The sequence below is a fragment of the Lepus europaeus genome, chromosome 18 (assembly GCF_033115175.1).
Source record: "Lepus europaeus isolate LE1 chromosome 18, mLepTim1.pri, whole genome shotgun sequence".
Classification (NCBI taxonomy): Eukaryota; Metazoa; Chordata; class Mammalia; order Lagomorpha; family Leporidae; genus Lepus; species Lepus europaeus.
Genome location: NC_084844.1, coordinates 49214820 through 49233331, shown reverse-complemented (window position 1 = coordinate 49233331; position 18512 = coordinate 49214820). Strand labels below are relative to the sequence as shown.

Here is an 18512-nt window from a genome sequence, read left to right as displayed (position 1 = left end):
GCTGACAAGTGCCCTGGTCATAAACGCACAGCCTGATGCTTTATCAAAACACACCCACACAACCAGGAACCAACCCTAGATTAACAAGCAGCACCACCTGGTCCTCCTCCGTTCGCCCTCTGAGGAGCAGAGAGCAGCCCTGCCGGCCTCTGGACTTCCTGGCCCATAAAGGAAGCGCACAGCGTGTGCGCCCTTCGCCCATGCCCACTTCCTTCTTGCACCTAATTGTCAGTGGTCCACTCTTATGGCGGCAGAGGATCCCAGGGTGCGACTGACAGCGTTCACTGGGGTGACAATGGGCACTTGGGCAGTTTCCAGTATGGGCCTGTTATTAACACTGGTAGCGCTGCTTGGCCACAGACTAGGGCCTTGACTGGGATCCCAGGGGAAAGGTCAAGAAAACTCAGGGTTTCTAGGCGATGGCGCCACCTGCTGGACAAGAGCCATTTGACGTGCCCAGGGTGTTGCCTTTGCCAACCCAAGCAGTGATCCTCAGACAGTAAAACTGTGACCTCCCAGTAACCTTGGGCTGAACCTTGACCCCAGCCAGAGAGCAGATTCCCCCATGGAGCTATAGTTCTAAGTCAAGTCCCCAGTCCCTGGACTGGAGTCTGGACAGGCCAGGGACTCGGGCTGCTCCCCCCAGGGGAGGGGCCCAGCAGGCGTCTGGGGTGGCAAGGCGGGTGGGTGGCTGTAGGGCTGGGCCTCTTAAGTTCCCGGAGCTGTGACTCCTGGGAGGCAGCTGCGCTGGGAACCTGTCGTGAGAGCCCCTCAGGCCCATGTCCTAATGGGCCAGGCTCCCTGCCACCTCCCTGCCTGCACCCTGCCCAGACCTGTTCTAGATTCCGACGCCACCTTCCCAAGGTCACCACACCTCCAGCCCGCCCACTGGGGCCGGGCCTCCGAGTCTCAGTGGAAAGGCTGGTGGGCAGGAGGGCAGGAGGGCTGGAGCTGGCAGGGAGGCCATGGAACCCGCCGCACAGCCAGTGCTCTACCAGAAGCTACAGCTCTGGGAGCCCAGCTTAGAGGACGAAGAGGAAGAAGAGACAGCAGAGCCACTGGTTCCCAACCCCTGGAGGCCCCAGGGCGCCGCTGGGTGAGTCAGGGAGGGATCTGGGCTTCTCGGGTCAGAGGCTAGCCAGTCCCTCTGTCCGGAGCCCCTAAGGACAGCCAGGCAGCCTGTGCTTGGCTCAGCTCCAGGGACTTTCCTGCTGAGTGGGGGACCCTGGGCCAGAGTCCCAGACCCAGCCTGAACCAGTCCATCCAAGGTCCTTGTGTCTGGAGGGATGTTTGTACCAAGCCAGCCCCTGGGCTGTCCGCTGCTCTGCCACAGGTCGCAGACCCCACCCCCAGCATGGGTGACGCCTGCCAGGCAGACAGGGGCCTGCACCTGGCTGGGCCCTGCTTCATGCCCCACCCACCAGCACCACCCCACCACCTGTCAAGCCTCCCTCGGGGCCTCCCAACTGGCTTGACCCTGATTCTCCAGGCACTCCCTCCCAAGCTAGCCTCAGTTTCCCCAAGCTCTTCCTCACCTCCATGGCTTTGCCCACACTGGGCTCTCTGCCTGGACCCCCTTGTGTCCTTGGCAAAGCCATACTCCTCTTGTAAAAGCAAACATTTGGGGGACCATCCCCTGGCTTCTCTTGGAGCTCTCCAGTGCCCCCCCGCCCAGCCCTGGCTCAGGACGCCCCTCTCCGCAGGAACAAGTTCGGTGGGCTTCCGGGAACCTGGGCCCGAATAGCAGCTGCCCTCTTGCTGCTGGCCGTTGCCTGCTCCCTGGCTGTCAGGCACCTCGGAACCAGGGGCGGCTCGGCAGCAGCCTTGGACTCTGCGGCCCCTCCCCCTGGGGGCCACTCCCATCGCCCTGGCGTCTACCACCACGGTGCCATCATCAGCCCTGCAGGTCAGCGCCTGGGGCAGCTCAGGGAGGGGTCCGGGCGGGGGCCGCTGGTCCCGGGCCCCCCTATGACAGTCGCTTCTTCGCTGCAGCCACGTGCTCCCAGCTGGGCCGAGAGCTGTTCACTGCAGGAGGAAACGTCGTGGACGCCGGAGTGGGCGCTGCTCTGTGCCTGGCAGTGGTGCACCCTCATGCCACAGGGCTAGGTGAGTGACCGAGACGCCAGATGGCTACCCCGCCAGGGCCTCGGTGGTCTCTGGTGGTCAGCAGCCTTGACCCCCAGGCTGGTTAGGGAGCAGGACCCAGACTGGGAGCCCTGAGTTAACCCCTGATCCCAAACTCTGTCACTAACCTGGCCCTCAGACAAGTCTGTGACCCTTCACCTGGAACTGCCCCTGACCCCTGGGTGCCTCCCTTGTCTCCTCGCAGGTGCCACGTTCTGGGGCCTCTTCCTCAACAGCTCCTCAGGCAATTCGACTGCCCTGACGTCGGGCCCAGCCCAGACACTGGCCCCAGGCCTGGGGCTGCCCACAACTCTGCCCACCCTGCACCTGCTGCATGCGCGCTTCGGCCATCTGTCCTGGCCACGTCTACTGCTGGGGCCCACCAAGCTGGCTCAAGAGGGCTTCCCAGTGGATGCAACTCTGGCAAGGGCTCTAGCAGCCCAGGGCGCCAAGGGCCTCTGTCCACTGCTCTGCCACGCTGATGGGACCCCCCTGGGCCTTGGGGCCAGAGCCACCAACCCACAGCTGGCAGCTGTGCTACGCAGGGCAGCGCTTGCCCCCACCCCAGCCCTTGCTGGGGATGCCCTCCTGAGCCTGCTGGCCGGAGACCTGGGGCTGGAGGTGCCCCCAGCGCAGCCCATACCCACCTTGGAGCCGGCACTGCAGCTACCCGTGCCCCAGGGCCTCCTGCTTACCACACCCAGCCCCTCAGCTGGCCCAGAACTGCTGACCCAACTGGAAGCAGCCCTACACTCGGGGGCACCCAGTCCCAACCCCTGCCCACCGCTCCTGCAAACTGCCAGGACCCCTGGGAGCAGCGTCCTGGCTTCCGTGGACAGCAGTGGCTCTGTGCTCCTTCTCGCCTCCTCCCTCAATGGCTCTTTCGGCTCGGGACACCTCTCCCCGAGCACAGGGATTCTGCTCAGCAACCTGGTGGCCAGATCTGCACCTAGCACCTGGGCCTGCCCCCTCATCCTCCGTGGCAGCTCGGACGACATGGAGGCCGATGTATTAGGGCTGGTGGCTTCAGGGACCCCACACATGGCCAAAGCCATGACTCACGCCTTGCTCAGCCATCTTGCAGGGTCCCAAACCCAGCACCAGCATGGATCAACAGCGAACCCCGGGACCTGTGGCCAAGGGACCCTGCTCCAGGTGGCTGCCCATGCAGAACACGCCCACGTGTCCAGTGTCCCCAGTGGCTGCTGCCCCTTCCAGGGGTTCTAAGGGAGGGGGGGTCTGGTAGGGAGCAGAGTTGTTGTCTCAGGCCCGGGGGCCGAAGCCAGCAAGTCAAGTGCCCAAAGACTGTGTATCAATCATGTTCTCACTGCTGGCTCAGTCCACAACCTCTGGCCCAGTCAGTGACCTGGATGCGAATTCTGGCATCCGGGGCCAGCTCGGTCATCCTTCAAAACCTTCTCCGTGGATGCAATTTCTGGCTCTTTTATCAGCTAAGGAACCTGAGGGTTAGGAGGAGCAAACAGCCGAGGGCTAATCCACCCAGCTCTGGGACAAAGGGAGGAACACCAAGCCCCTGCCTGGGCTCTGAGCCCCAGTGGCGCAGGGCAGACAGACCGCGTGTCCTGCTGGCATCCCCCATCCTCCCCTTTAAGCCGCCCTGGACGGCTCTCCCTCAGCTGGACTGGACACAAAATAAAGGTCAAGTCTCCGGGATGCCAAGTCCCCTTCCTGCTTCTTGGTTCACTTTCCATCAGCCGTCCAGGGCTTCCTCCGGGCAGCGCGAGTGACCAGTCCCCAGAGACGGCCAAGGCCTGCACTGGCGGCTTTCAGCGCCTCCCTGTTTTGATCATCAGCTACCTCCTGTGCGCTGCGTTTGCAAGGTAAATCGTCACTTTCACTTTTGAGAACAGAGAGCCAAGCCGGGCAGCCATTGAGAGGCTGAGAAGGAGGTGTCCTGGGGTTCCTGTACACCGGGCTGGAGCTGGACAAGGGTGTTCTGGAAAGAGCTGCTCAGGCCACAGGCACGGCCACCAGCACCCCCCTCACCACCCATGGTAAAGGCATCTCTGATTTCACAGAACCCTCCCTCCCCGCCTCTCCCCAGCCCCAAAGAGAATTTTCCCCCCGTTCTCTCATGGCACCCCAATCCACACAGTTCTTTTAGTCCCAAACCTGGCTTCCTTCTCTTTTCCTCTTCCCCAACATGTAATAACCCATTGCCTACCCTGGCCAGCTCCAAATTAGCCAGTATCTGACCTGTTGTCCTATTACCTGGGACCCATACATCATTGTCTCCAACTGGAGTTCCTGTCCCTGCCTTTGACCACCTGCAGTCCATCGCCCACCACACAAGAACCAGCCACAATAACCTGAAAAATGCACATGTGACCGGCGCTGGCCCCTGCGTAAGAAACTGCAGGACCACCCCATCCTGCCATCCTGTGCGGCCTTGCTCCACTGCTTAGGTCCCTCCTGGGATTTTTGTCCCCTTCAATCTTTGCCCTAGGAAATCATGGTTGGTTTTTTTTTTTTTTAAATAATTCACAAGTTTTAAATTGCTGTTGTGAGTAACATGATGGTATTTTTAAGATCTTATTTATTTGAGAGGTAGAGTTAAAGAGAAAGGTACAGGGTAAGTTCTCCCATCTGCTGGTTCACACCCCAGATAGCCGCAATGGCTGGAGTTGGGCTGATCCGAAGCCAGTAGCCAGGAGCTGCTGAGTCTCCCACGCAGGTGCAGGGGCCCAAGGACTTGGGCCATCTTTCACTGCTTTCCCAGGCCATAGCAGAGAGCTGGATTAGAAGAGGAGCAGCTGGGTCTCATGGCGCCCATATAGGATGCTAGGGCCACAGGTGGGAGAGGCTTAGGCTTCTACACCAGTATATCTTTAAACAGGTGCAGTGCGTTTCCCTCTGACCCCTGCATTCCTTCTTTATTTTCTCCCTAATTGTCTTTTTAAAATATACCTGTCTACTTGCTCAGCAGGGGCCCTGTTACCACCGCCTAGCCCAGCCTACCGAATGTAGGCGCTCAGGAATCGTTGAATCAGTAACTCCTGGGTGGTTTCACTCCTGGGTGGCTTCATGTTGGAGCCCAGGGGCCGCCCTCGGACTAGAGGATCGATGTGCTCCCCTGAGACTCCAGACTTGCAGTGAGCTGCGAAGCCGACCGGGTGCCTGGAGCTGCGGGGCGAGGATTTACCGCCCCAGTGAGGGCGGAAGAGCCAAGAGGAGGAAGGGCGGAAGGACTGCCCTCCCAGGCCCCGCCTCCCTCCCAGGCCCCGCCTCCCTCCCAGGCCCCGCCTCCCTCCCAGGCCCCGCCCCGGCGCCAGATCCAGCGCGCAGGCGCCGCGACCTGACCCGGAGGCGACGGTCTGCGCCGCACACGTGTTTCGGGAGCATGGCGGAGATGGAGGATCAGGAGCTGGCGGAGCCGATGTCTCCGGAGGCGGTGGCGGAAGCCGACCGCCGCGGCTTGCTGAAGCACAGCCGCGAGTTCTTGGACTTCTTCTGGGACATCGCGAAGCCGGAGCAGCAGACGCGGCTGGAGGCCACGGAGAAGCTGCTGGAGTACCTGCGCACGAGGCCCAGGGTATGGCGGCGGCCGGGGCCGTGGCGCCACGGGCGTCCCCGCTCGGGGGCGGCGGCGAGCCCCGGCTGTGGCACGGGGGCCGGACAGAGCACGTGCTCCGCGGTCCTGGATGCCGGGGTGGGCGAGGGCAGGCTGGTGGGTGTCCTCGTTCGTCGGTAACGATGCGCTTGCTTTCACAGGGGTCGGAGATGAAATACGCCCTGAAGCGCCTGATCACTGGGCTCGGGGTGGGGCGAGAAAACGTTCGACCGTGCTACAGCCTGGCCCTAGCGCAGGTGAGGGTGCTCCCGGCGGAGAAGGCCGTGCCGGTCGGGGCAGCTGAGCCAATGGGAGGCCGGCCTTAACGTGGAGGAGGTGGGAGCAGGGCCTGCCTGCCGAGAGGTCCTGGCAGGTGGAATGGGGAGTGAGTGGGACTAAGTGATGGTCCGTGCGTTGACCAGCTTTGGGGTGCACTTGCTGGGAGTGCTGAGGTTTGGGGTCGGCTCCGGCAAGGCCCAGGGCGCTCAGCCCCCTCGGGCGCTGTGCGAGGAACTTGGACGTGGAAGAGCAGTGAACTCGCAGCCCGTTAGGGTCAGCCTGAAGGGAGCTCGGAGCAGGCGGTGAGGGTATCTGGGGGCTCTCAGCAACCTAGAAGCCCTGGTGGGGGAGGGGTAGAGCGGCAGGGTTCGGGTGTGTGAGAGCAGCTTCAGAGAGAACTTTGAGGGGAGGGGTGGGGAGGGTCCCCAGGCTTCCGGGAAACAGAGGGAGAAGGTTGGCGCGTGGCTGGAACACCGCCCTGAGCCCCTCTCTCCCTCCTGCCACTGCCCCTGGCAGCTGTTGCAGTCTTTTGAAGACATCCCCTTGTGCAGCATCCTGCAGCAGATCCAAGAAAAATACGGGCTGGATTCGGTGCCACAGGTGAGCGGGGAGGGCTGGGTGCAGGGCTGGCGGGGCTGGGGGGGTCCTGGGCCTGGCTCACCTGGGCCTGGAATCCTTTTCTAGGCCACGATGAGACCCAGTCTCTTTGCAAACCTGTTTGGGGTGCTAGCCCTCTTTCAGTCGGGCCGTCTGGTGAAGGTAAGGACCTTGGGGACACAATGGGGCGGGGACTGGCATGGCAGTGTTGGGGGGCCGTTGGCACGCCCTGCTCATACCCCGTGCCCTTGTGTGCGTCCCAGGACCAGGAGGCACTGATGAAGTCGGTGAAGCTGCTGCAGACCCTGGCCCAGCACCACAACCACCTTCAGGAGCAGCCCCAGAAGGCCCTGGTGGACATCCTCTCTGAGGTATGGGGTTCCCAGCTCTGGGCCTTGGGTGACACTGCCCGATGTGGAAATGCCGTGGTGGATGAGGAGGCTTTAGGCCAGCCCTGTTCCACACAAGGGTCCTGTTTAAAGGTGCGGTGCAGCGGGTAAGCCACCACTTGCAATGCCAGCATCCAATATCGGAGGCCTTGTTTGAGTGCTGGCTGCTCTGCTTCCCATCTGGTTCCTGCTGATGTGCCTGGGGAGGCAGTGACGACGGCCCAAGTGCTTGAGTCCCTGACAGTCACGCAGAAGACCTGCGCTAGCTCCTGGCTTCCGCCTGCCCCAGCCCTAGCCGCTGAGGCCATCTGGGGAGTGAACCAGCAGATCTCTGTCTCTCCATGCCTGTCTCATTCTGTCTTTCAAAGAAGTAAATCAACATGTCTTAAGGGATGTGGAAGTTGAGGGGCCCGCATCATGGCGCAGGGGATTAAGCTGTCTCCCAGCATCCCCGTGGCCACCAGTTCAAGTCCCAGCTGCTCCACTTCAGATCCAGCTCCCTGCTAGCGGCCTGGGAAAAACAGCGGAAGATGCCTAAGTGCTTGGGCCCCTGCACCCACATGGGAGACTCGATATAGGATATATCTCTTACTGTCTGTAACTTTCAGAAAACTTATTTGAAAGTAGAAAGTTCAGTCAAGATGGGATATGAAAATATGATTTGATACAAGTTTATATATATATATATTCATTAAGATACATATTCCATGAACTTTTTAACACCTCCCCATGTATGTGGATTTTGAAAATGTTTTGTGCCAAAATAAACTCACCTCTTTTTTTTTTTTTTTAAGATTTACTTATTTATTTGAAGGAGTTAGGGAGGGAGAGCCAGAGAGAGAGCTCTTCCATCCGCTGGCCCACTCCCCAAAATCCGGAGCCAGGAGCTTCTTGCAGGTCTCCCACGACGTGGGTGCAGGGGCCCAGGCGCTTGGGCCAGCTTCCACTGCTTTCCCAGAGCACTGGATGGGAAGTGGAGCCACACTGCTGGCCCCATAAACTCACCTTTCGATTCCATTTTCTGCAAACTCTCTGAAATACCAGGTACAAAGATGATACAGTTTGTAATCTATTAGTAAGCATCTGGGGAAAGCTAAAAAGTAACATGTGGTTGAGTAATGTCGTTAACCTTGTATATCTGAAGCTCATTGTGACATGCCATCTGGAAAATTGTTGATATTTTATATTTATATTCTGTCATATTAAGTCCAGAAACTCGGCGTTGTATACTTTTAACACATTCCATCCAGGTTAAACTTTCGTTTGACTTTGTCACATCTGGTTCAGTCCCCAAATTCTAGCAACAGCTGGGCCAGGGCCAGGACAGAGCCAGGAGCTGAGAACTCAACCCAGGTGTCCCTCGTGGGTGGCAGGGGCCCATGGTCACTTGAGCCATTGCCACTGCCTCCCGGGGTTTGCGCTAGCAGGAAGCCGGAGTCAGGAGCTGTGTATCCTATCAAATCCAGACACTGCGACAGGGAGGAGGTGTCTCAGCCACCAGGCAACGTGCCTGCCCGTTCCCCATTGCAAGTGTTTGGCGGCTGTCTGGTTGGGCAGCGCGGCTCTGGAGCAGGGCCCTGCATGTGGCAGGGCATTAGGCTCGTTTGCTATTGTGTGCTCAAGGCTGGCCCCTTGGGGGCGCCCCTGCCCTACCTGGGAACCTGGGGTAGGGAGCCCTTTGCCACTGTAGGAGAGGGCAGGGACTGGCATGTTCCCCACAGGAAGTGTTTGGCTCAGAGCTCCTTGTGTCAGAAGTGGCTCTGAAACCTTGAGAAGGGAGAAGTCCAAGGGCACCTCCAGGCGGGTGGCATCGGGGTGCTTGTTAAAAACCCGGCTTCTGGGAATTTGAGCTGCTTATAAGGAATGGCCTGAAAGGATCCTGAGGCCGGGGGTAGACCGTGGCCATCCCCCCGAGACAGGCTGTATGTAGGCAGCCAGGCCCACGACGCAGGGCACACCCCCAGGGAGAAGAATATGGAGGATAAGGGTGCCGCCTTCCTGAGCCTGTGTCTGCCATAGGTGCCGGAGGCCGTGTTGCAGGGGATGCTGCCCAAGGTGCTCAAGGCCGACCTGGATGTGGTGCTCAGCTCCCCGGAGCACCTGGCGCTCTTCCTCTTGGCGCGGAAGAAGGTGCCCGCAAAGCTGGAGAAGCTGATGGGCTCTGTCGACCTGTTCTCCGACGAGAACATCCCCAGGTGTGAGGGCGGGGGGGTGGAGCGGGGCCCCCCGCGGTGTGCCCGCCGCCCTGGGCGCCTGGCCCTGAGCCACCCCTACGACCTGTTGGCCGCAGGCTGGTGGACGTGCTGAGGACGGCTGCCGCCTCCGTGAAGAAGGAACAGCGGCTGCCCGCCGTGGCCCTGGGCGTGCTGCAGCTGGCGCTGGAGGAGGACAAGTTTCCTCGCTTCTGGAAGCAAGCTGTGGAGCAGGGGCTGCTACAGAAGCAGCTCTGGCCGGTCAGGTGCGTGTGCGTGCGGCGCTTGTCCTGGGGTCTTCCCCGCCTGTTGGGGGCGGGGTGGCCAGGGGCGTCACCCCGAGGCCCAGCCAGGGAAGCAGGGCTCTGACTCGGCTCTGTCCTGCTCCCCCGTAGCTACATGTGCTTCCGCCTGCTGGGCACGGCCCTGCCCCTGCTGTCCAAGGAGCAGCTGCAGCTGGTGCTGCGGGGGGACCTGATCCGCTATTTCGGGGAGCACTCGATCACAGTTCAGGTGGGTGCCCTCCTGTGTGGAGGACCTGGGGCCTGGCATCGCTGCCCTCGTGGTGAGGTGACCTGCCAGGACCCCTTTGCCTCCAAGTCCTTCCTGTCTGAAACTGTAGTAGGAACAGCCCTGCCCAAGAGGGTGTTGGATCAGACAAGCTGCTGCACGAAACACGGGGCTCATGGCCCCTGGCTGATAGGACGTATGGGAGCAGGGCTGGCGTCCGAACCCCAGGGTGACTGCCACAAGCTGGTGTAATGGGGTGTGGACTCCGGGTGGTCTTGGCTGGCCAGGAAAGCAGCCTGACCCCACCCACGGCCAGGCGTCAGGAGGCTGTAGCATCGGGCAGTAGTGGAGCAGAGCAATGGGGAAGCTACAGAGAGTTTAGGCACAGCCTAGCTGGATACGGGGGCAGGGGAGCCCCGGGCCTGGGATTAAACCTGCCGTGGAAGAGGCTGGGGGGGCCAGCACTGAGCCTGACTCTCGCGCCTCCAGAACAAGTACAGGTTTGTTCCCGAGATGACCGACTTCGTGAACGCCTTTCTGGAGGGAAGCCAGGATGACCCCGAGCGGCAGCTGATGGTGCTGGTGGCCTTCTCGTCCGTCACCAACCAAGGCCTCCCCGTCGTGCCCACCTTCTGGCGTGTGCTGCGGTTCCTGAGCCCCCGTGCCCTGCAGGGCTACGTGGCCTGGCTGCAGGGCATGCTTCTCCAGCCCGACCTGGACTCCTTGCTTGACTTCAGCACCAACAGCCAGAAGAAAGCCCAGGACACCACACCCCACGTGTGAGTGGGCCTGGGACCCTCCCACCCATAGGGCTGTGGCCCCATACCACAGAAGGGAGGGAGAGGAGGGCCTTGGCTCTCCAAGGCGGCCTCAGTGTCCTCACCTAGTCCCATGCAGGGGGACCTTGGTTACCTGTCGGGGACACCAAGGGGTGGCCTGTTTCTGCCATCTCTAAACATGACCTTGACTCCCGCCCCAGGCCTGAGCGAGCTGTGTTCCGGCTGCGGAAATGGATCATCCATCGCATGGTCAACCTGGTGGACCACTTAGTGCAGGGGAAGGAGGAGGCCTTGATCGAGCAGCTAGCCAGGTGCGGATGTGCTCGGGCCCTTGGCCTCTTCCCGGGTGGGCCCCCTGGAGCCAGGAGCCTTCACAGCGAGTTGTCTGTGGGGCCCGGCACAGAGAGATGTAGGGGATTCTTCGGGAGCCTGGGAGTACAGGGCTGCAGGGGCCTCGGGCTCAGGAAAGCCTGTGCCTGCCTGACACCTGCCTTAGCTGGGCCAGGCATGGAGCCGAGGCTCGTTTTCCCCTCGCTGCGTTCACAGAAGTGATGGTGTGGCTTCACCGTGGTTCCAAGCAAGGGAGGGGCTCTGGCTTGCCCCAAGCAGAATGCTTGGCCTAGTGCTGTCTTCCGGGGGGGGGAGACTATGCAAATGCATGGCAGGGCGCAGCGGGTTAGCCGCCACTTTGGACGCCCACATCCCATATCGGGCCGATCTGGGTCCTGGATACTAGGTTTCTAATCCAGGTTCCCGCTCATGTGTTCTGAGAGGCAGTGGGTGATGGCTCTAGTACTTGGGCCCTGCCACACAAGTGGGAGACCTGGGTGAGGCTCCAGGCTGCTAGCTTCAGCCTGGCCATTTGGAGAGTGAGCCAGCAGATGGAAGATACCTCTCTCTCTACTGCTTGGCATTTCCGGTAAATAACAATACGATAGACCTGGGAAAAAAGCAACAAGCCTGTGCTCTCCTGGCGCAGGTTTTGCTTGTTCCATTCGTTCTTCAAAACAAAGAAGCCCACCGGCCAGATCCCGGAAACTAAGCAGCAGTTCTCCCCGCCTTTGGACACCCGGGGCCGAGAGGTCATTGGCAGTGCCTTCTTCAGGTGAGCCTGGGGCGGCGTGGGGGTGGGAGAAGGAGGTGGCTGTCCCCGGGCCGCCCTGTGACCTCACCCCACTGTCTGTGCAGCCTGCTCCAGGCCCTCAGCACGCAGCTCAAGCAGGCGGCAGCCCAGGGCCCAGGCGGGCAGTCCTGGACCTACCGCCTGGTGCAGTTGGCAAACACACTGTTAAACCACAGCCGCAATGTGGCCCTTGTGACGCCCTTCACGACGGAGCAGCGCGAGGCCTGGGACCAGTGAGAACCTGGGACCTTGGGAAGTGGGAGGGGACCCCAGGAGTGACTGGCGGGGTGGCCTGAGAGCGTGACCGTGACCATGACCTTTTCCCCCAGGATGCTACAGACACTGAAGGAGCTGGAGGCCCGCTCCTCAGAGGCCAAGGCCGCTGCCTTCCAGCACCTGCTGCTGCTGGTGGGCATCAACCTCTTCAAGGTACTGCGGTCTGGCAGGGAAGGGGCCTGGGCGACTAGGTGCTGTCTGGGCGACCAGGGGTGGCTCTGGGGACTTGAAGCAGGGAGGTTTCCCCAGGACCCTGTTCTGGCTGGGATGAGAACCCAGGGAACCCGTCTGCCACCGGGGCTCCAGCTGGGGATCTGCGCTCTCTGCACACATTGTCTTGTGTGAGCCCCGCCACCCTGAAATAAGGTGGGGAAACAGGCACAGCAACCTACCCAGTGCCACACAGCTGTCAGCCCGGAGTCCACCCATCCCACAGAGCCTCCCCAGAGGCCATAGCTGTCCCCCCACCAGGAGCGAGGCCCCACCCCACGGAGACATTGCCTGTGAACCGGTGGTAGGATCCTGGGTTTGGTTTGCTTTTGTTTTTATTTTGTTTTATTTGAAAGAGTGACAGAGAGAGAAAGACCTTCCGTCTTCTAGTTCACTCCCCAAGTGGCCACAAATGCCCGGCCTGGACCAGGCCAAAACCAGGAGCCTAGAACTTTCTGTGGGTCTCCTATGTGGGTGCCGGGGCCCAAGCACTTAAGCCGTTCCCCCTGCTTTGCCAGGTGCATTAGCAGGAAGCTGGATTGGGAGTGGAGCAGCCAGGACTTGAACTGGTGCTAGGATTTGGGGTGCTGGCCCCTGGAGTCCTGTTTTACATCTTCCCCTCCCTCAGCAGAGCTGGTGGTCAAGGCTGGGATGGGTGTTTCCCCACAGGGGTCCAGGAACGTTGTGTCTCACATGGTGTCATAGGCTAGAACTGCTGCCTCTCCCAGCAGAGTACCCCAGGCCCCTGGCTCCCTGCCCGTGCTTTCCAGCAAGGAGATTCGAGCTTCCTGGAGCTTCAGTGCCGGCACCACCCCGGCCCTCGCGGCTGCTGCTTCACTCTGAGCCTGGGTCTCAGTGGAGGTTTCCCAGGGCTGCATCGTGCGCTCTGCCAGGTCCCTCCTTGCCCACGGTTTCTGCTGCTAGGCCGTGGGCAGCGTGAGCCCAGCCTGGGGACGGGTTGTGTGGGTACAGTCCAGCCCCCGTGCCCCTTACAGCACTGATTGCCAGTTCTTGGGGAGCAGCAGGGCCCCATGATTCTAGAGCAGGTGAGAGAGCCTGTCCCAGGCCCTGGGAGCTCTGGCCTTGGAGAGAGGAGGCTGCAGCACGGCCCTGGCCGCGGCCTCCAGTATTGGAGCTGCCCTCTGGGGCATAAGGAAAAGGCCCGCCTTTTGGGCATCACGGGTCACACTGCTTTTCGGGCTTGGGCCTGGAACCCAGCCATCCTGACGAGATGGACTGCAGATAGTGACTGGTTGTCAGCCGTGCCTCATGCATGGGCCAGGGATAACTCGGAATTGTGAGCGGTCTTCCTGGTGCCTCTCACTGGTCTTGTCAGGCTAGGCCTCTCTGGAGGCCCGCGAGGAACCCGGGGACTGATTGCTGGGCACTGGTGGGTCGTGTGACTACATCGCAGGTGCACAAAAGCGCAGCTCTGCCCCAGAAGGCTGCCCCAGACTTCTCTGTTTTGGACCCCTGGTGACAGCCGGGCCAGCCTCTCACCCAGGTCTGTAAGGGTTGGGAACGGGACCAGGCCCCTGATTGTGTCCTGCCTTGCCTACAGTCTCCTACAGAGAGCTGTGACCTCCTCGGGGACATCCAGGCCTGCATCAAGAAGAGCATGGAGGAGAAGGCCCAGCGACCCCGTTCCAAGGCCATCAGTGGGTCACGGCTCCTGGGCCAGGGTGGGCAGGGCACGGCCGAAAGCATGAGAGGGACCCGGGGCTCGGCTAGGTCCACGGCACCCTGCCTAGCTCCGCCCTCTCCCCACTGCAGGCGCCCAGGAGCCGCCGTGGGTGGAAGTGATGGTGGAGATCCTGCTGTCCCTGCTGGCGCAGCCCAGCCACCTGATGCGCCAGGTGGCCCGGAGTGTGTTTGGCCCCATCTGCCCCCACCTCACTCCACGGGCCCTGCAGTTGATCCTGGCTGTGAGTTGGGGCCCTTGGGAAACGGTTCCCATGGAGGGGGGGTTCGCTGAGTACCTTGGTCTGTTCCTGCGGAGGCCACGTCACCGCCCCCTCGGCCTCTTCACCGTGGCCTAAGAGTCTGAGCTGCTGTGCCAGCCTGCTCTCGGCCTCCTGTGGACAGCACCTGGGCCGGGGAGGCGGCCAGAGGCCCGGCACTTTGAGGGGGGCAGAGAGGGCAGCGTCCTGGTCTCCTCGTAGGTGGTGAACCCCGAGAGCGGCCAGGATGCGGACGACAACGTGGTGGTGACCGACGTCGCCGCTGGGAAGCAGGCGAGGAGTGTGGAGGTGCGGGGGCGGGGGGGCAGGGCCCGGGGGGGTGCAGCTGCGGACAGGCCCGGGGCCGAGGGGAGGGTGACACTCTGGCCTCTCAGGACCAGGATGAGGAGGACGACAAGGACTCAGAGAGTGAGGGGGAGGACGACGAGGACGAGAGCGAGGAGGAGGAGCGCGACGGGGATGTGGACCCGGGTTTCCGGGAGCAGCTGATGGAAGTGCTGCGGGCCGGGAAGGCGCTGGTGAGCAAGGAGCCGGGGGTCGGCAGGGGCCGTGTTTGCCTGTGTGCTGTCCACGACCAGGCTGACCGCGAGCCTCTCCCCTCAGGGTGGCGCGGACAGCGAGGACGATGGGGAGGAGCTGGGAGATGACGCCATGATGGCGCTGGACCAGAACCTCGCCAGCCTCTTCGCCGAGCAGAAGCTGCGCATCCAGGCGCGGCGGGACGAGAAGAACAAGTTGCAGAAGGAGAAGGCGCTCCGGCGGGACTTCCAGATCCGGGTGAGGAGCCAGCCCCACAGCACCCAGCCCCACGGCGCCCTCCCCGGCCCGGGCTGTGCGTGGGCTCACCCGCCCCTCCCGGCCACAGGTGCTGGACCTGGTCGAGGTGTTGGTGACCAAGCAGCCCGAGCACCCCCTGGTCCTGGAGCTGATCGAGCCACTGCTGAGCATCATCCGGTGCAGCGGCGGCGGCAGCAAGCAGGAGCGTGACCTGCTGCACAAGACAGCCCGCATCTTCACGTGAGCGCCACGGGGCGGGTGGGCGGGTGCTCCTGGGGCTCCAGAGAGCTGGGCTTTCCGGGGTCCAAGGCATGAGCCCTGGCCACTGCAGCCCAAGAGGCACACAGCATGCAGGTCCTCACACAGTCCTTAGTCTATCCGTCCATACCCTCAAAGCTGAGGGCCGGGGTCCCCACCACCTGCCCTGAGCTGTCATGTGGCAGTGGCCACCTGAGCGAGTGGGCCTGCAGTGATAGTGGCTGCGAGACGGCGGGAGTGCACTGTGGTGGGGAGAAGCAGCAGCAGGCCTGGAGCTGTGGAAAGGCGGTGCCAGGGGCTACGGTAGTGTCTTGGTCAGGAGCCCCGGCATGGGGAGGGGTCTGGGACGGAGAAGGGTTTGGAAGGGCTGTCTGTAGGCCGAGAGCAGCTGCAGGCATTGGAGAGTCTCGAGACCATTGCCAACACAGCCTGGGGAGGGGGCAGAGGAGAGGGAGGGTCGCTGCCAGTGCACCCCCAACACAGCCCATGCCGGCCCCAGCATCCATGTGTGCAGACGAGTGGCCCCACTTTGTCCCCAGCCTGCCGGCCACAGTGGGTTCTGAGCACACAGGCCCTGGATTCGGTGTCTAGAGCTGGAGTCCACTGACCCACAGGCGAGGAGTGTGGATGGGAGCCCTGGCCAGGCCTGGGCCCTCTGCAGCCTTGGTCAAATCCCATTTCTTCTCTGCGTCTCTTCCCCACCCGTGAAATGGGACTTGAGGTCCCTCTCTGGGTTGGCTCTGCTGGGTGGAGAGCAAGGTGGTCAGCTCCGCCCCCTCCCACAGGGACCACCTGTTCCGCGCGCGGCGCTGCTGCCAGGACGTGGGCGGCCGTGCGGAGGCCGTGCACGCGCAGCTGGAGCAGCTGGTGCAGCGAGCTGGCCACCAGGCTGACTCCTCCGTCGCCCTCTACCACTTCAATGGCTCCCTCTACCTGCTGCGGGTGCTGAAGGGCAGCCCGGCCGAGAAGTGCACACAGAAGAGCCAGAAGAAGCCCAAGACACGGAGCCCACAGGTGAGCGCGTGCCACCCCGGGCGCCACCCAGCGGGGCAGCGGGGCTGTGACTCCCGCGGACTCTCCTCCCGGTCTCACCCCGGCTCTCTGACCTGGCCCAGGCTGCCAGCTGCCTGGACTTGAACCGCGTGACCTCAGCGTACTTGGCCGCGCTGAGCTCGTTCCTGACCAAGCGCAACAGCCCGCTGACCGTTCCCATGTTCCTCAGTCTCTTCTCCCGCTACCCGGTGAGTGCCAGCGCCACCTCTGGCCGCCTCCCCCCACACCCCCGCCCAGCCTGGTCCCCACCTTACGGCCCCTGCCACCCCTCCAGGTGATCTGTAAGAGCCTGCTCCCGGTCCTGGTCCAGCACTTGGCAGGTTCAACACGGCCTCACAACCAGGTAAACGACTTCCTGGATCCCAGCCCAGGGCCTGCCTGGTTACCCAATAGTACTGTGGCCCAGCACCCACCCGCAGTGCCAAGGGGGCGGAGCACTTGGGGCACGCCCTGGGAACTGTATGGAGGACACTGGGCACTTGAGGTTCTGCCCCAGGCCTCGGTGTCCCCCCCATGACCGCCTTGTCCCTGTCCCAGGTCCAGGCCTGTCTGCTGCTCCAGAGGACTCTGACCATGCGGGAGCTGAAGCAGTGCTTTGAGGACCACGAGTGGAGGCAGCTGATAGGCCAGGTTGTGGCGCGGCTCACTGAGGTACGGCCGTCAGGCCCGGGACCACGCAGGGAGGGCTCCCTGGGATCTGGCCCTCTTCAGGGGCACTCCTCCCTCTGGCTTCCAGCTTCCACAGGAGGGTCTTGGGTCACGCTTGGGGGTGCAAGGAAGTGACCCCATCCTCTTCCCCAGAACCTGCGGGCCCTGGGGACGGCCCAGACCAAGTCTGAGCAGCAGAAGGAGCGGTCGTCCCTGGAGCTGCTCAACAGTGTCCTCAGGGCCATCAGCCACGAGGTGAGCCCAGGCGGTCGTGCAGCCCTGCCTGGGCCAGGCAGTGCCGGTGTCGGGAGGGTGGGAGTGGCATGAGAAGCCCAGGAAGGGCTGGAGCTAGTGGGAGGGGCAGTGAGGAGCTGAGCTGGGGATGGTCCCAGGTGTCAGCGTGGCACACCTGGAGGCACAGAGGGGTGGGGTCTGCAGTGCCCCAGGAGGAGGCGAGCATGGGTTTGGGCCAGCCCAGCGCTTGGAGGGGGCGGGAGTCCGGGCTCAGCGGTGTCAGCAGCAGGCAAGGCTCAGAAGCTGCTGTTGTGCAGGGGGCTCCAGCCGGCCCCATTTCCTCCCCAGTGGAGAAAGACCCAGGATTTGCAGGAGTGGCTGAGGGTCCCAGTGCGCACCGGGGGCTGTTGGAGAGGTGCACCTGGGCAAGAGTGGGGGGACAGGGCCGGGATCCGGGGAGAGCCCCAGCCTTCTCTTGCCTCCGCAGAAGCTGACCGTGGACCTGACTGGGCTCCTGGGTGTGCTGCAGGGCCAGCAGCAGAACCTGGCACAGAGCTGGCAGAAGGGGCCGCAGGCGGGAAGCTCCAGCCGCCTGTATGACCTGTACTGGCAGGCCATGAAGAGCCTGGGGGTTCAGTAAGTGCCCGCGGGAGGCTCCGCCCTGGGGGGGAGGGGCAGCACACGCTCCAGGTGGCCTGGGTCCCATGAGACCACCAAGCGGCAGTGGTTCCTGTCGTCCCTGGACACTCTCTTACCTTGTTCACGTCCTTCCAGGCGCCCCAAGCTGGAGAAGGATGCCAAAGAAGCCCCCAGGGCTCCCCAGAGCCCTGTTAGCATGAAGCGGAAGAAGAAGGGGTTCTTGCCCGAGACCAAGAAGCGTAAGAAACGCAAGTCTGAGGACGTCCCGCAAGAGGAACCCGAGGAGGCCAAGCCGGCCGCGCCGGCCGCCGCTGCAGACCCACCCCCCAGCACAGGCAAGAAGAGGAAGAAGACGAAGGCCAAAGTTCCTGCCCAGGCCCAGGTCAACGGAACGCCCCCTGCCAAGCGTCCAGCCCCTGCTGCCACCCCGGCCAGGACCCCGAAGCCCCAGAAGCCAGCCCAGGTGAATGGAGCCACTCCCGCGTCCCCCACGGAGCCTGCAGGTGCAAAGCAGCGTCCCAAGGCCCTTCCCAAAAAGGGGGTCTCCAGCAAGACTCCCCAGTCGGCCCTGCTCCGGAAGAAGGCCAGGCTGTCGTTGTCCACCAGGGGGCCACTCCTCTTCCAGAGTGGGGCCAAGAAGAAGAAGGCGAAGGTGCGAACGCCCTGAGCACAGCCCCCCGCCACCCCCCCCAGCAGCCCCAGAGACGCCTATTTTTTCATGGTAATTTTAATACAAGCCCCAGCCTCTGGCGCTGCCCCTGAGGGGCAGCGCTGTGGGCCTGGCAGGGGGCGTGCAGGTGACAGGCCTGCCCCCCGCCGTGCTACCGGAGCCACAGGCCTCATTTAAATAGGTTTATTTCTCCATCGACAAGAGGAATATATTTGGCTTCTC

General features: G+C 62.5%; 2 protein-coding genes across 4 annotated transcripts; both read left to right on the top strand.

The window, feature by feature from the left end:
• The first annotated feature begins 965 nt into the window (after nt 1–965).
• On the top strand, nt 966–3351 carry GGT6 (gamma-glutamyltransferase 6). 3 transcript variants are annotated; one of them, XM_062175030.1, is made up of 4 exons: nt 966–1096; nt 1704–1902; nt 2007–2106; nt 2330–3351. In XM_062175030.1, the coding sequence occupies exons 1-4, from the start codon at nt 966–968 to the stop codon at nt 3349–3351; spliced, it is 1452 nt and encodes a 483-aa protein (XP_062031014.1). The 3 variants fall into 3 exon arrangements, with proteins under 3 accessions (XP_062031014.1, XP_062031013.1, XP_062031015.1); XM_062175029.1 differs by having other exon boundaries at nt 1704–1906; nt 1993–2106; XM_062175031.1 differs by lacking the exon at nt 2007–2106 and having other exon boundaries at nt 1704–1906.
• Nucleotides 3352–5438: 2087 nt separating this feature from the next.
• Nucleotides 5439–18464, top strand: MYBBP1A (MYB binding protein 1a). Its single transcript, XM_062215753.1, has 26 exons — nt 5439–5677; nt 5857–5952; nt 6491–6574; nt 6659–6733; nt 6835–6942; nt 8980–9155; nt 9251–9418; nt 9548–9665; nt 10152–10441; nt 10642–10752; nt 11421–11546; nt 11630–11797; nt 11894–11993; nt 13612–13708; nt 13824–13975; nt 14213–14299; nt 14386–14529; nt 14615–14788; nt 14877–15028; nt 15832–16060; nt 16162–16287; nt 16374–16442; nt 16637–16750; nt 16901–17002; nt 17469–17617; nt 17756–18464. Exons 1-26 carry the CDS (start codon nt 5486–5488, stop codon nt 18285–18287), a joined length of 3939 nt encoding a protein of 1312 aa, XP_062071737.1. The 5' UTR covers nt 5439–5485; the 3' UTR covers nt 18288–18464.
• Nucleotides 18465–18512: the final 48 nt, after the last annotated feature.